Here is a 15,932-nt window from a genome sequence, read left to right on the forward strand (position 1 = left end):
TACGGATCCCAGGGCCCCGTCTTACAAAGAATTGGGATTGATCCAATAAACCACAACTATAAATGGCCAGCCACATCAACATCTAAAACACGTTTGTTCGAAATATTTTTCAGATATGATGTATATGCAGAATTCAACATTCTCTTCAAAATTCAGTATGATTCTTCTTGCTTACTAAGGAGATTATGCAAATTTCCTGTGGAAAATATCATGATATGGATGGATTTCCATACAGTTGAGATTGATTGGATCAATCGTAACTCTTTGTAAGACAAGGCCCAGATGTGTGATCTAGATCTTAATGGGCAAAGATTAACCAAAAACCTGTCGCAGATTCAGTGTCTGCTGTGAGTTCGTGAAAACAGCTTAGTGGCCACCTCTCTCTCTTAGGTGATCCCTCCTCTGTTTTGGAGATTCCCAGAGTCCATTAGAACGAATCTGTTAAAGGGAAGTTCACCCTGAAGAAAACTTTGTTGTAAAAATAGCAGAAAAAATAGTAAAAAATATTGGTGAAGGTTTGAGGGAAATCCGTTAAAGAGTAAAAAAGTTATTAGAGTTCAAAATTTTGGATTTGTGACGTCATAAACGAGCAGCTGCCCCATGTGTTTATGTAATATAAACTACATGAATTTGAAATTTTGTATGGTTCCTGATGACTTAATTTTGTTTTCATTCATGAATGGGTGTGAAATGATGTGTCTATTGATGCACATAAGGTACAGTAAAAAACCATTTTCAATTTTCTGAGAAAATGACATTTCATTGTTTTTTTAACCATTCGCTATATAGGATTGCTGCTCGCATATGACGTCACAAATCAAATAATTGAAATTCTAATAACTTTTTAATTACTTGATGTTTTCCCAAACCTTCGGCAATATTTTTTATTATTTTTTCCGCTATTTTTACAATAAACTGTTTGTCAGGGTGAACTTCCCCTTTAAGTTGGAGATTTAGCATGTTTCCCACTAAGGGTTTAGTTCCAATTGGTCTAATCCCAGCTCATCCAATTACCATTTTGTCTTCTATTATTTGGTCTACCATCAGTTCGTCCACTATCCACATGGTCTAATTGCCATTTGGTCCACTCACCATTTCGTCTAATTACCAGTTGGTCCAATAGCCATTTAGTCCATATACCATTTGGGCTAATTGGATGATGTGTTAATTGGGCGAAATGAATGATAAGAAAATGGGTATTAGAACAACTGGTTTTGGGACGAAATGGTCATAGATTAACTGGTGATTAGACAAAGTGATTAGTGGATCGAATGGTCATTGGACCAAATGCTGTTAGATGAAATGTTGGACTAAATGAAGGTAGACCATGTGATGAGTGGACAAGTTGGCAATAGATGAATCGGCAGTTTACCTCTCCAAGTATACTGCACTGCTAATTGAGAATGAATTCAGATGTGCCATTTTTTTTTTACTTCTAAGTTTAGTCAATGAATCATGAATCAAATTTGTTACTCATGAAATCAGAATGCCTTGTAGATGTGCTTGGAGTGCAAAGTAACAATAAATATATTTACTTTTGAAAAAAAAAATCTTAGAAATAGTTTTATTGTAAAGGTGGTGATGGTGATGATGGTTATAATTATGAAAGAGGTGATGATGATGGTGGTAATGATGATGGTAATGAGGATGATGAAGATGATGGTGGTGGTGATGATGGTGATGATGATTGTGATGGTGGTCATGATGATGGTGATGATTATGAAGGAGGTGATGAGGATGGTGGTGGTGTTATGATGATGATGAGATTGATGGTGGTGATGTGGTATTGATGGTGGTGATGTGGTATTGATGATGGTGATGTGGTGCTGCTGCTGATGGTGGTGATATGGTGTTGATGGTGGTGATGTGGTATTGATGGTGGTGCTGATGGTGATGATGGTTGTGGTGTTGATGGTGGAGATGTGGTGTTGATGATGATGGTGGTGATGTGGTGTTGACGGTGGTGCTGATGGTGATGATGGTTGTGGTGTTGATGGTGGAGATGTGGTGTTGATGATGATGGTGTTGACGGTGGTGATGTGGTGTTGATGGTGGTGATGTGGTATTGATGATGGTGTGGTGGTGATGTGGGGTTGATGATGGTGGTGATGTGGTGCTGATGGTGATGATGATGGTTGTGGTGATGTGGTGTTGATGGTGGTGATGTGGTGTTGATGATGGTGGTGATGTGGTGTTGATGATGGTGGTGATGTGGTGTTGATGATGATGGTGGTGATGTGGTGTTGGTGGTGATGTGGTGTTGATGATGGTGGTGATGTCATGTTTGATGAAGCTGGCTATACTAATATGAGGATAATGACGATGGCCACGATGGTGTATGGATCATAATGGTGATGAACATTGTCATTTTAATGATGAAAAATTATGACGTTGGCAATGTTAGCTGCATAAATCTCATAGAAAGTACCATTAAAGGAAACAAAAATAATGATAACTGTGCTGTACAGTTGAAATATGTGTGCATTGTAAGTAATGACAAATAAATTATTGTATTATGAATACAAATTTACACTCAAAAACAACTTTTGAGGCTAACCTTGATTATGGCCCTTTGCTATTATATCAGCTCCAAAGACCAAATGTTTTTGTTCATATGTGATGTACTGAATCATGGAAATATATTTGACTGTGACACTTGGTAATAAAGGTCAATTCCCCTCAATTCAATTCAACGCTACCATCCATTCACTCTTATTTCAACAACACACAATGACTAGAAATGCACTCCGAGTCTTTTCATATATTCAATCATAAGTTTACATTTATAGTGGATCCGAATGAATGGTTTACACACAATACAATACAGTGCAAAATAGTTCACAGAGTGACGCAGACAGATAATAGCAAAGTACATAAGAGGAAAATGCATATGGTACTAATTTTAGGCCCACTGCAACCTTGACTGCAACTTCATTTCTATAGTCTGAATAAAAGCATTTTGATGAAAAAATGTGTTGCAGTAATAATCCAAACCATATTCTCCTAGAAATAGCTGGTAATAATGCTTTGCAGTATAGACATGCATGCATTTAAAAGCCAGGGTAAATATGCTGCATTTGTTGTAAAGCGCTAAGAGAGGTATTAAGCGCAATATAAGCAAGCATAATTAGTACTAGATTGAAATTGCACCATCTGTGAAAACATTGTGTATACATGTGAAGGTGCTGTCAGTGCAGTGGAGGTCATCAGTCTTTGAGCAACTGTCAAGGAGGACTTCACATGCTACGACTCTTGTCGGCATCTGCTGAAAAGCAAACGCCTTTGCGTAATTCTTGCAGTTTTATCAGGGATCAAGGATGCAACTTTTACAATTTATTAAAAAAGTCTGAAAGTCATCTACAATCAGCCATTTTTTAAACACAAAAATATTTTCTATCGCTGAAAATAGTTTAAAAAGTGTGAATTCATGGTTTAGTCTGAAATGTGGCATCCACGTGTAATTATCTTGGTGAAATAATAATTATCACCAAGGCTCTTGTGGGGTACTTGTCTATCTGTAATTTTCATGAAGAAAGTTGCTGAGACTGAGCAATCAAGGTTTTAAAGTAGCAGCAGATGAGGAATAATTGGCTCATTATGAGAGCAATTTGTACAGTACGATTACTGGTATTTTGACATTGCCGTTAATATTCTTGGACCGTTAAAACAAAGTTTAGCACTGATCGTAAAAAAATTGCCTGTGATTTATCGCATTGACGATAATGTATAATCAAATGTAAAAATGAAGCATATGATCAACCGATAAGCTTTGTCTGCTCCACCCTGGAGATATATATACATGTGTATTAACAGGTTGTGAGACACATCCACACATGCATTCTTAAGGCCTGGTCACACCGCCCGAGCGTTGTTGGAGCGGTCGTGGAGCGGAGAGAAAAAAATCATCACGCTCGCTCCCGTTCACCATTTTCGACCCCCTCTTGTTTTTATTTTGTTTTTGATTTTTTCCCAAATTTTGTGAGAGAAATTCGACCCCCTCTCCCTACCGCTCCACGACCGCTCCAACAACGCTCGGGCGGTGTGACCACGCCTTGATATTAGTGTCTAATACAAGACAGCCAATTCTCAACAGTCGAAATAACCTGTGCACATTGAATAATGAAATGTTCTCAAAGGCTAACTTTTCAATAAGAACAAGCAATATAAACCGGTTTAAATCAAAGAAAAAAAGTACAAGGTCTAACATAGCTTATGAAATTTCGGATAATATTTGGAATACATATTGGTTCATACGAGTCTATTTCCAGTCTCTACGTAGGAGTTGGATCATTAGTTGAAACTGGAAAAAATATTGATTTTCTTTACCCAAATCAATTGTTCAAGGAGTAATCTAAATTGCATGTAATACCACATAACTCGCAAGGGTTTTATTTTCTTATTTTATAAAGGGAAAAAGAATTTTAGATATCTAAGAAAAGTGCACAACAATATCAGATATGTGTGATCACCCATTTTATACTTACAACATATTAAGCACAAAATTTAACTCGCAATTATTTACAACTTAGACTATATAAATATATTTTCCTTTAAATGAAAAAAATTCTTAGTGCAAATCATGAAAATAACAATAGCTGAATATCATGAATACAGTTCCATTTCAAAACCAATTTTCATAGTAAATTATTGTAAGAAAGCTGAATAAGCATAGAATTCCAGTTCAATTAAATGATCCGATTGATTTCATCAAGATGACACATGTTACAAATAATGCACAGAGGAATACAATATTTAGCACTCCATAATTCAGAATGGGTTGCAGAGCTTTACATGTTTACATGCAGTTTCAGATCCAACTTTTAGCTTTCCATACACTTTATTACACACCGACTGAGGCACTGTCATTAACATCATATGTATGGTATCTCCAAATAAAATAAAAATGAGTATCTACATGTGTATATCAAATTTATAATTCCAACATCATATAGTCATGGTTTTCAAATACAAGTAAGGAATCATTGCAAACAGTAATATTGGATAGGTATCATCTTTGAAAAATGCCACACATAATATACTCCACTAAAAAAAAAGCCTTGGCAATGATTTAGCCCAGAATTATTCTAGTGCTTCAAATCAAACCTAAAATACACCACTACACTATACACAGACATGAATTGAGGTCTAAGTACTTGAAGTGAAATACCAAATTGTGAGACATGTACATATACATAATTTCATGTTAATTACATGTACATGTATATGTAACTATGCCGTCACCCACAGTGACTGACTTTGAGTTTGGAGTTGGTAGCAAAATCTACATTGCCTGCCCTAGCGCCAAAGCTAGTCTGAGTTTACAAACTTGATGCGGATGTCATTATTGATCGTTTGACACTATGTAAGACTTGTACCAAAACATGGGCCCTGTCTTACAAAACATTGCAATTGATCCAACTATTGAAAGCCAGCAATGTCAACACATAAAATACATGTTATTTCAAATTTTTTCCGATGATGATGATGAATGTTCATACATTCATCATGTATTCAGGAGGTGCGATAGCAGACTCGGTAGAGCGGGGGTTTCAGATTCCAGCGACCTGGGTTGGATTCCCACTTGGTGCGCTAGTGCCCTTTGCTAAGGCATTCATCCTCATCATCAGGTCCCTCGGAGAAGACATTAAGCTATCAGTCCTCTGGTTGCTTGCTTAAAGGCAATCATAAAAAAATCCCCTTAACCACCAAATCATTGTCAATTCAGAGAGCTCCTCTGTAAACAAATGACATTGTGGAAATTTCCTGTAGGAAAATTTATGACATTTATTGATTTTCATACAGTTGAGGTTGATAGGATCAATAACTCTTTGTAAGGAGTGACCCTGATTAATATCAAGTTTGGTGCTGTGCTGATATAAAACTGACTTAACACCAACACCATAAAGTAAACACCAAACTTGAAACCACTCACTAAACTGGTGTATTTAACAACACCGTCTGCATTCCTCTTAACACTTTATGTCAGACGATGTTAGCCACATCTTCAATTTTAATTTCTTGCCATGAACAGGGACTTCAAATGTTCCCACAAATTCCCCACTTTCACCACAAAGAGTGGAATCATTATGTAAAAATTCATATTATTAATCAGTACATATCATTTCAAATCATCAACATATACATTACTACTGTGAACAGTTTGAGCATTGACAACACAAAGTTCATAAAATCAAGGTGCAGACATTTTGTTTTCATAAAGATTTCATTTCTTTTTACAAAATCAAGGTATTAGATTCGAAAAGAAAACAGACATACAACAAATCAGTGGTTACAGTCAATAATATAAATACATGAAATAAAGAAAATCAGTAAATACAACAAATACTGTGTTTACACTTAATTAGCTTTTGAATTGGCTCGCGGTTCTGAACCGCGAGCCGATGCAGCATCGGCTTTTTTCATAGCGTGTAAACGCGATTAACTTGCATCGGTTCGCAGTTCAGAACCGGCAATTTGCACCACCAAAGTAGTAGGTTCTGAACCGCGAGCCGATGCAGAATCGGCTTTTTTACTACGTGTAAACAGAAAGCCGATTCTGCATCAGCAATTTGTGCGCATTTCATTTACTTTACCATTGTGATGTAATTTTAAGCGCACTGATCCAGGGTTGTCTTTATTATGATGATTAGATTGTTGGTGTGCGTATCATTTCGGTTCTGAACCGCGAGCTGTACCAACATGTAAACGCAAACCAAAAGCCAATTCTGCATCGGCTTTTGGTTCTGAACATGTAAACACGGTATAACTGATAGAAAAAAGATTACATCACTATTAGACAGGAATCACCAATGATATCACATTCATGCTTGAATTCTTTTTACTTTTTACATTGGCAAACTATGAGTATAAAAACAATGCTTCTATTCAATTGTAATCTGGGGCTCGTAACACAAAATTTAGCAATGATCGTAGAACATTATTCTACGACTGATTCCATTGACTACAATGTGCAATCAATCGCTAACCTTTGTGTTACGGGACCCTGGTTTGCTTGATGTAAAGTGAATACTGTTTGGATAAAACTTTTTGTTAAATTGAATCTTACATTTTGAATATTCCTGCATTGGTATTTATTCAAGGTATACTTACTGATACATTAAATTTGGGTAAAATGTGAATTATGTATGTATGAATACATGGTTAAAATAATCAGATAAATATGGGGATAGGTGGGTGTTTCATAATCCTGTTCGTAAGTTACGATTGTCTTTATGAACGACTAGTGACCCTTTCTTACGAACTAAATCAACAGCAATGGTGTGTATCACTTAATACCACAAGAAAGGATCACCAGTCGCTTGTAAAGTCACTTGTAACTTATAAAAAGCTTTATGAAACACCCACCAGGTACATGTAGGTGTTTCATAAAGATGTTCATAAGAGCCATTTTACGAACGACCGGTGATCCTTTCTTGTGGTAAATGGCATACACCAAAATGTTCATTGGCGATGGTTTAGTGCAAGCCAGTCGTTCTTAAAGTCACTCTGAACTTTTCAAGGAAAGCTTTATGAAACGGCCCCCAGAATTAAAGCCTTATGAGCTAATGATGTGTACCATCTGAAATCTCTGAATCCATACATGTGTCAGAAGAAAACAATGTTTAACATACTTCAAATATCTAAAGTTTCTTTAAGATATATTATAAAGGCCCCATGATGCAAAGCTTAGTAATGATCACTGAGCAATGTTTCATGATTGGTTGAACTGACAGCTATGTGTAACCAATTGTGAAAACCATGTGTATGATCGATCACTCAAATTTGCATTAGGGGACCCGGGACCTGTTTCACAAAACCTTTCTCAGTCTAAATTCTTGAACATCCAATTGAAACTGTTGTACAATCAACACACAGTTCTATTGGATATACATCAATGTGACCGTTGTGAAACCGATCCTACTTTTGTTAACATACAATTAGTATACTCAGCTGATACATATAAATCACAAATCATATATAATCAAGGGTATAACACACAAGATACATAAATACATATATAAATCTTCAAAAAGTGTAGCTATAATAATTACATTTGTCAACTTAAAATTTCTCAATGAGCACAACATGTTCAAGGTATTTGTGAATTTTGGTGCCGTGCTAATCACAGCCAGGGCTAAGATTAAGAATGGACGGTTAGAATAGACACAAGTATGAGCACATTATTCAATTGTGCTTGTACAGAACTGGTCATGGATATCTGTCTATTATGTCAAACAAAATTTTGTTGTTTAAAGCTGAATCCAACAAGCCTCCCAACAACCCATCGGTGCATACAAGAACCCATATTTTTCTCATTTTCAAAAGGAATGCTTTCAGTGGTAAGTTTAGATGATTTATTCATTGCATATGCTAACCATATGGACAACACTAAATCTAAGCCTGTCTGCCTTAAGTAAGTGTAATATTATACAAATAAACTCTTTGAAGGGGTATAAAAATCTCTAACGGTACAATCTATCAGCTCACCCGACACTCAAATCATTCATAGCTGTGTGGGAGTAATAAATAATTTTCTTCACCATTAAAGCGCGACAAAAAAGTACAGTATTCAGAAATATACCATGTAAACAAAATTTATATTTCTGGCTTCCATAACTTGAGCACAGACTTCAGACCATAGCGTTGGCTAAACTTCAAAACCTAGAAGAATCCCCTGCACGCTGATGTTGCAATTTTGCACATTCATAAAATTAAATTAAAAATCGTAATGATTTGTTTTCTCCCATACCTTCAAATTAGATAAGCTAATAAAAAGTAATTGTTCTCGGGTAAGATGTATATAATAATGAAAAGTATCAATGGTGCAATATGGAAATCTTGAATTGCCATTATAATCCTCCCAAAAATAAATCAGCATGCAAAGTGTCAAGTTTAACTTCAGAATATGGGCCTAAGTGTCTAGTTATTATTACTATGGGTTATTCAGAGCCATCAATAATCAGTTCAAACCACTATCAGAACATTTAACATAACAAAATTTAAGAACTCAAAGAAAAAAAAACAAAAACGGGTTAAGGTGTGCATGGAACTTTCAAAGTAATCAAAAGGAGACGCATGGTTTTCAAAATAATAATGATTAAAAAAATCTTTGTCTACTAATACAGATCATATCAACAATCTAGAAAGATGTTCTAAAAAAGTCACATACTTTCACTCATTCAGTGTTGCCATGAAAATCAGTAAATGCAATCCCTTTTTTACAAGGTTCAAAATAGAAATTTCTTGGTACAATATAAACAACATCAACACACACACACACTTTTAAAACTATATCCATTTTCCAAGTTAAGTAGTCCATTTCTCTCTTATAGTACATCAACACTATATATCTGGCATATTTTATTTTCTTCTTTTCTTTTTACAGATACTGTACAATCTGACCCAAGAAACAAACACAATAATTGTTTCTTCTATTAGTAGTACTGAAAGAAGTAAATAAGGTGACAGTGATGTAGACAGCTTTGAAGAAAACAGACCATAAGCATTGATTTGGTCACTCAAGACTAATTAAAAAAAAACAAGTCTGGAATAAAATTCTATCTATACACCTGTTTATCGTTGAAGTAAAATGACACATGAAATGAAGGGACTTGTTTGAGTGAAAAGATGTATATTTTGAAGGATATATTCAAATAATCAATCTTCATTAAATTGTCCAACTGGAGATTACAATCAAATGCTAATAATCATGTGATCTCTGCCTGACCAATCACATTCAAGCTCCCAGTAACGACCTTTATACCAGCTTCTGGCTGATGTGACATCAAATGATAACACTTATTTATTGTTTACCAGTATCCAAGAATTCTCTACGTGTTGTGTCAGGTAATAAGACAAGTTAACCTTTCTTAATCAAAGTAAAATACACCTTAAGTTCTAAGGGAGTCAGGCACAGATTGACTGCCAAATTTACTAAACACTTTGAAATTTTGCATCACTAATTGTCTTTCATGAATAAAGCTGTTGTGACTACTTGAATGTGTTGAATTGGCACAAAGGGGTTGCAAAAGACATCCATATAAAAAAAGAAGTATTGTTAGGGCACCAAAAAGATATAAAGTGCAGAATTACTTTAAACCCACAAACCATCATATGTGCTGATGCCATCGTAACGTACGGACAGCAATATTCACATTAACATTTGGGCAATTCTACAATGCACACGAAGTACATCCAACACCCAATATGTGGGACAGATTCGTCTCTGTTTTCTAATTCATATGAAAGTAGGCCATACATGAAAGGCTGTAAATGCTTGGAGTGAAAAAGAAATGGAGAAAATTGGGGTCGGAAATATACAGAGGGTGATTGTATTGTATCAATGTCTGAACGTACAGCTGGTTTGACAATTCCGATGATTCACACTTCAATTTAAGTAGCAGGTTTCTCGAGACCGTAGCGGTAGAGAAGAGAAGGTTGATACTCGCATTCTTGAATACAGGGTAGGAGAAAAAAGGGAGAGGGGGAGAGATGTGGGAAGGGGGGGGGGGGGTAACGATCATTCACAAGCCAGCTTGTGATCAAAGCTACTTAGCGTGATACCAAATGCCTGGACTGCACAGAGAGGATAGCTGTAATCCATGGTGAACACCTCCTCACCGACACGACCAAACTGCATGATGATGTAGTCCACTGGAGAGGATGAGAAAGATGGAGAAAATGAGATCATCTTTGTAATATCTAGAAATGGCAAACTGTTATGAGGTGTCTTAACCCTAAAAAGACTGGGGGGGGGGGCTGAATCAGCCCCCCCCTCGACGTTTTTCGCGATAAATCTGCCGCGCAAAATTTTTTGACCGCGTCGCTCGCTGACTTTTTACTTTCAAGTCTCACGCAACTTTTGAGACCACAATTGTGACCCCGGCTACGCGGTTCCAAAATTACGCAACATCTGGTAAGTGCATGCAGACCCAAAATTACTCAAAAACGTGAATTTGTGTACAAATCCAATGCAAATAGTGTTCTTAGCCAAAATTCATAAATGTATCATTATTTTTCCTTTTACTGCTTAAAATCAATTAAATTTACCTTGTTTATGGTCAAAATAAAGTCCCCGACAATTTCCATTGAAAAAACAATTAAAAACAAAAAGTCGAAAAACAAAGAAATACATAAGAAATTTAGAAAACAATAGAATACATAAGAAAATAAATGTGATTTTGATTTTTTTTTAAACCAATTTGATCAGATGCCTATCTGAAACAAAAATTAGCATTTCAGGGGCATTATTTTACTAATTAGAGCAAACTTATGATTTACGCATAAATTAGCATAATCAATGAGACATGAGATTTTTTGCAGAATTTGATGTTATAGTTTTGCAGATAATGCCATGGGTAACGCGTGTGCCAATTTTCGTCGCGATCGCGCGATCGACGGCCGAGATCATAAGGGGGGGCTGAATCAGCCCCCCCCCCCCAGTCTTCTTAGGCGTCGAAATAGCCCAGTCTATTTAGGGTTAAAAAATTGACAGATGCTTGTGGATAAACTCGTTGCATTTCCAGGATATTTAAATTGACTCAATTTGCTCTATGACCATCGATAAGTACTCTGTCTTGCAATCATTGTGTCCATCACCACCACCATCATAGTTGTTACCACCACCACCAACACCATCATCATCATCATCAATTTTATCATCAATATCATCATCATCATGATGGCCAATATCATCACCATGATCATCATGATCATCATATCATCAACAACATCATCGTAATAACCACCATCACCACCACCACCACCACCCCAGCATCACCGCCAAAACCAACACCATCACCATTCATCATTATCAACATCACAATTCATGTTCATTATTATATTCATACTCACGATCATTGTCATGGACAATCTGAAAGTTTTTGACGGAGGCTTGCGTGACTCTGCCATGGAAATTCAGGACGTACGATTGCGTATCTGTCAAGGAAGAAAATCAAACGGAGTGGTTAAACATTAACGACTCTATCCACTCTACGGTCTTCTTCTGCACTTGCTACAGCACCACAGAAGTGATATATCCACTTACTCGTAGTAGTGAGGTAATTGCTTCACTTATAATACCTTGATCATTGCACTTTGGCTAGCATGCAATCACACAGAGTATACACATTCTATGACCTTAAAATGGTCTTTTTATCCATGCGTAATGGTACTATAAGATATAGTTTTAAAATTTGCTAATGTCCTTATATACATGCAATGGTAAATAATTATGTACAGCATTCTTACTATCACTTATGATCAGCTTTATGAAACGGCCCCCTGGGGAGCATTCAATCAAAAGCTTCCAAACCCCTAAAATCAAAATAAGAATCCAAGATCACAAATGGGGCATAGTGTTCACTATTGCCCTAAAAATGCATGCAATGGTTAATTGACATTGTACAAAGTCCTTACCATCATTCCAGACAGGGGTTTTGTTGTGCAGCTCAAGAAGATTTTCCATGTCTTTCCTCTTAAATCGTTCTAACATGCTTTCACGTTCCTACAAAAACAAAGAAAACAGAGAAGTTAAAAAAATTATATTAATATCAGTATCTACATGTATTTCTTCTGGTTATACATGTACAATTTGTGTGGTTCACAATATGGTGCACCATATTGTTGCAGCGAATAGGCCCAATTTATAATTTTGGGGTCGACATCGCTCGCAGTGCATTTAATTCCAATTCATTATATATCAATAATTTCTTATAATCATGAAATAAAATTCTTAAGCATCTGTCACATCGTTCCGTGCAAGCCTTGCGGGTGAGTTGAAGGCAATCAACCGCAACTCACCCGCAACAAAATTTTGAGCGTGTTCAAAACTTTTCTGCGTGCAAATAAGACTTGCGTGCGCTTCTGTGGGTAACTGCATGTGAGATACATGTGAGATACTGTCAATGTGGGTGACCGGCGGTTAGCAAAAAATTACTTGCAAGTCATACACAAGGCTTGCATGAAATGATGTGACAGAGCATTTAGTATCAAGAAATAACAGCTGATAAAAAAGCTTGTCATATATATATATGTCAGCATATGCTAATTCTAATGAGACAGAAGCCCCTTCACAAAAGATTTCTGACGACTTACTTACATTCCTTGGTTTATGTTCTACTCTCATATGATCAAGGCTCATTCCAGGAATGATAATTATCATCTTACGCGGTCCCTTACATAAAACCCTCCAACCCTATCAGTACCTTGATCTAAGATATGATTCATTAATGAGATCCTTACATTCCTTGGTTTATGTTCTACTCTCATATGATCAAGACTCATTCCCCCTACCCCCCCCCAGATATGAATCTGAAATATGATTTATTAATGAGGTCCTTACATTCCTTGGTTTATGTTCTACTCTCATATGATCAAGACTCATTCCCCCTACCCCCCCCCCAGATATGAATCTGAAATATGATTTGTTAATGAGGTCCTTACATTCCTTGGTTTATGTTCTACTCTCATATAATCAAAACTCATTCCCCCAGAGATATGAATCTAAGATATGATTTATAAATGCGTTACTTACATTCCTTGGTTTATGTTCTACTCTCATATGATCAAGACTCATTCCTGGTATGATAACCGTCATCTTACGTGGTCCCTTGAATCCTAGAACATTGGTATCCTGGTTTGAATAATATTAAAGAAAATCATTTTTTATTGTGCGAAATACATGAAATGAAATACTCCAAAAATTTGCTTTGCCCGGCAGCCACTGTGCACTAAGTCCTCTGGCAATCAAAATCCCACCCATGGCATAATTTCCTTCAGCAAGAAATTTATCCACTCAACCCAGGTGAGGTGAATAGGTACCCAGCAGGATTAATTCCTTGAATGCATGAGCACTGAAAGGCGGCTCGAGCTAAAGCCGGGGTAATAACAATAACTTGCCTCGGAATAGAATATTTCTAGATAGATGGCGCTATATAAAGGCCTATTATTATTATTATCAATCAAGAGGACCATGTGACCCCCCAGCTATAAAGAAAGTACTTACATAATAGACTACAGCCAACTCATTGCGAATGTTGCCACCATCTGGTAATGCGCCAGGTTTACCTGGAGCAAGGCCTCCGTCAAAGATTGTGAACTGTGTGCCCATGAAATTTGCTCTGTACATGAGAGGACAAGAAAGAGACATATTCATGATTTGTCATTAACATTTATTTATTTATTCGGTGCATTTGTTTAAGTTTTACAATACAAAACATACAAATCCGTTATAATGACATATATGAGGCACCTTTAGAATATTTTTAACATGCCCTGGGCCGCATGACTTATGTTCATGTACGCGTGCACGATTAGACTGCACAGCTGGTAAAGAGACCGCATCGTATACGGTATATTATGTGTACTAGGTAATCACAGAATTGTATGCGATCAGCTGGTAATTGCGACAGCGTCAGCGCTAATTATCAACATCGTCGAGTCGGAACATCTCGCACTCCGACTTGACGATGTGGATAATCAGCGCTCCCGAAGTGACTCGAAATTTTTGCTGGTGCCCCCAATGCCGTGACCTACAGTATGCCACTGGTAGCAGGCTTATGGTATAAAAGTAAACTTGTCATAATTGAAACAAGTTAAGAGCAGTCCGAGAAAAAAAAACTTGCATAAAGAAAAACAAGTGTTAATCCCTGTGGTTTGTCTGTCAATGCCCAACACCCCCTCCCCCCAAAAAAACAGTGGAATTCCCATTGAAACAAGTTAAGAGCAGTTCAAGAAAAAAACTTGCATAAAGAAAAAACAACTGTTAATCCCTGTGGTTTGTCTGTCAATGCCCCAAGGTTGATACTTTGTTGAAGCCCGTATTACACCACGTGGTCAAAAGGCAGGCTAGGGAATGTTTCAAAAATAGTTTTGTCAGTGATTTTGTTTGTATAGAGGGATGTTACAAGCTATGGCAAACCCTAGCATGTGATTGGCGGAAAGCAAATCTGTTGTTGAAACCACTGAAAAACTCTTCATGAAATGCTCCCTGTCTCGATCGGCTTCGTTTGTTACTGTAGTACACAAGTACAGTGCATGGAGCCGACATGCACCCCATGTAGCTGTGGGGCTGGTGCCTTATGCAGCGGCTAGCGGAGCTCAGACATTAGTTCAGGGGTGATGTATTCATTTCGAGGTTAGATTATTGGATTCTGATTTCATTAAATATGTTGAGAGAGAGCCAAACAACTTATTGTTTTGGCTTAATTTTACTGTAAAGTACCCAGATGACAATACTGAATAAAATACCGGTATGATATTTTCAACTTTTGGTATGACGGTATTTCGGTATTGAAATTTCAACGGCGGTATCCATACCGGTATGACGTTCATACCGTAAGGTATTACTAATACCGGTATATCGAAAAAGCTTTTACGCAACCAATTATTTTATTAGAATCCAGTGCATCATTTTAACAAACCATATTGCTTATTATTTTATTTAATTTTAAATACCAGAGTACAGAAGGAGAATATTAAATAGGTGAGACAAATACCCCTAATCACTGTACAAAAAAAACCTACCTTAGTTTACCAACAAAATTTTCACCATCTCTAGAAAGGTCTGTCGGGTCTGTTGTCATGAGATAGTTTGACGTCTTACTCTTCTTACGCCTTCTAGCCGCTAGCAGAAATTGCTGTAAAACATAATAATAGATTAACAAATTATACTATGAATGTAGAATTTAAAAGGATGTACTATGTAAGCTACACAGCGATGTGAGCTGTTTGGATGCTAGTAGGTCACAATAGCCTAGAATACATACTTTTTTGTACACTTTTCTTAATGAAAAGGAGACGTAATGGCTCAGTTTGTAGAGTGGCAGTCTTGTATTCAGAGACACTCAGGTTCTAAACTTACTGTGTCTTGTTCCCTATCGTAAGGCATTAAATCTTAACAGTTTGGATGTTAATAGGTCACAATAGCTTAA

The 15,932-nt window shown here is 36.7% G+C and overlaps 1 protein-coding gene across 2 annotated transcripts in view; it reads right to left on the reverse strand.

Annotated features, from left to right (window-relative positions):
• Nucleotides 1-9,296: 9,296 nt before the first annotated feature.
• The window catches only part of LOC121405701 (tubby-related protein 3-like), a 45,584-nt gene continuing 38,948 nt past the window's right edge, over nucleotides 9,297-15,932 (reverse strand). Inside the window, exons 7-13 of one of the 2 annotated variants that reach the window (XM_041596620.1) lie at nucleotides 15,526-15,638; nucleotides 14,006-14,120; nucleotides 13,539-13,633; nucleotides 13,243-13,246; nucleotides 12,418-12,505; nucleotides 11,854-11,937; nucleotides 9,297-10,653 (exon numbers count right to left, since the gene is read on the reverse strand). In XM_041596620.1, coding sequence (XP_041452554.1) covers nucleotides 10,520-10,653; nucleotides 11,854-11,937; nucleotides 12,418-12,505; nucleotides 13,243-13,246; nucleotides 13,539-13,633; nucleotides 14,006-14,120; nucleotides 15,526-15,638 — 633 coding nt within the window. In that variant the 3' untranslated portion in view covers nucleotides 9,297-10,519. Of the gene's footprint in view, nucleotides 10,654-11,853; nucleotides 11,938-12,417; nucleotides 12,506-13,242; nucleotides 13,247-13,534; nucleotides 13,634-14,005; nucleotides 14,121-15,525; nucleotides 15,639-15,932 lie in introns of both variants that reach the window. The other variant, XM_041596619.1, reaches the window with a different exon arrangement.

Source organism: Lytechinus variegatus, chromosome 19, assembly GCF_018143015.1.
Source record: "Lytechinus variegatus isolate NC3 chromosome 19, Lvar_3.0, whole genome shotgun sequence".
Lineage (NCBI taxonomy): Eukaryota > Metazoa > Echinodermata > Echinoidea > Temnopleuroida > Toxopneustidae > Lytechinus > Lytechinus variegatus.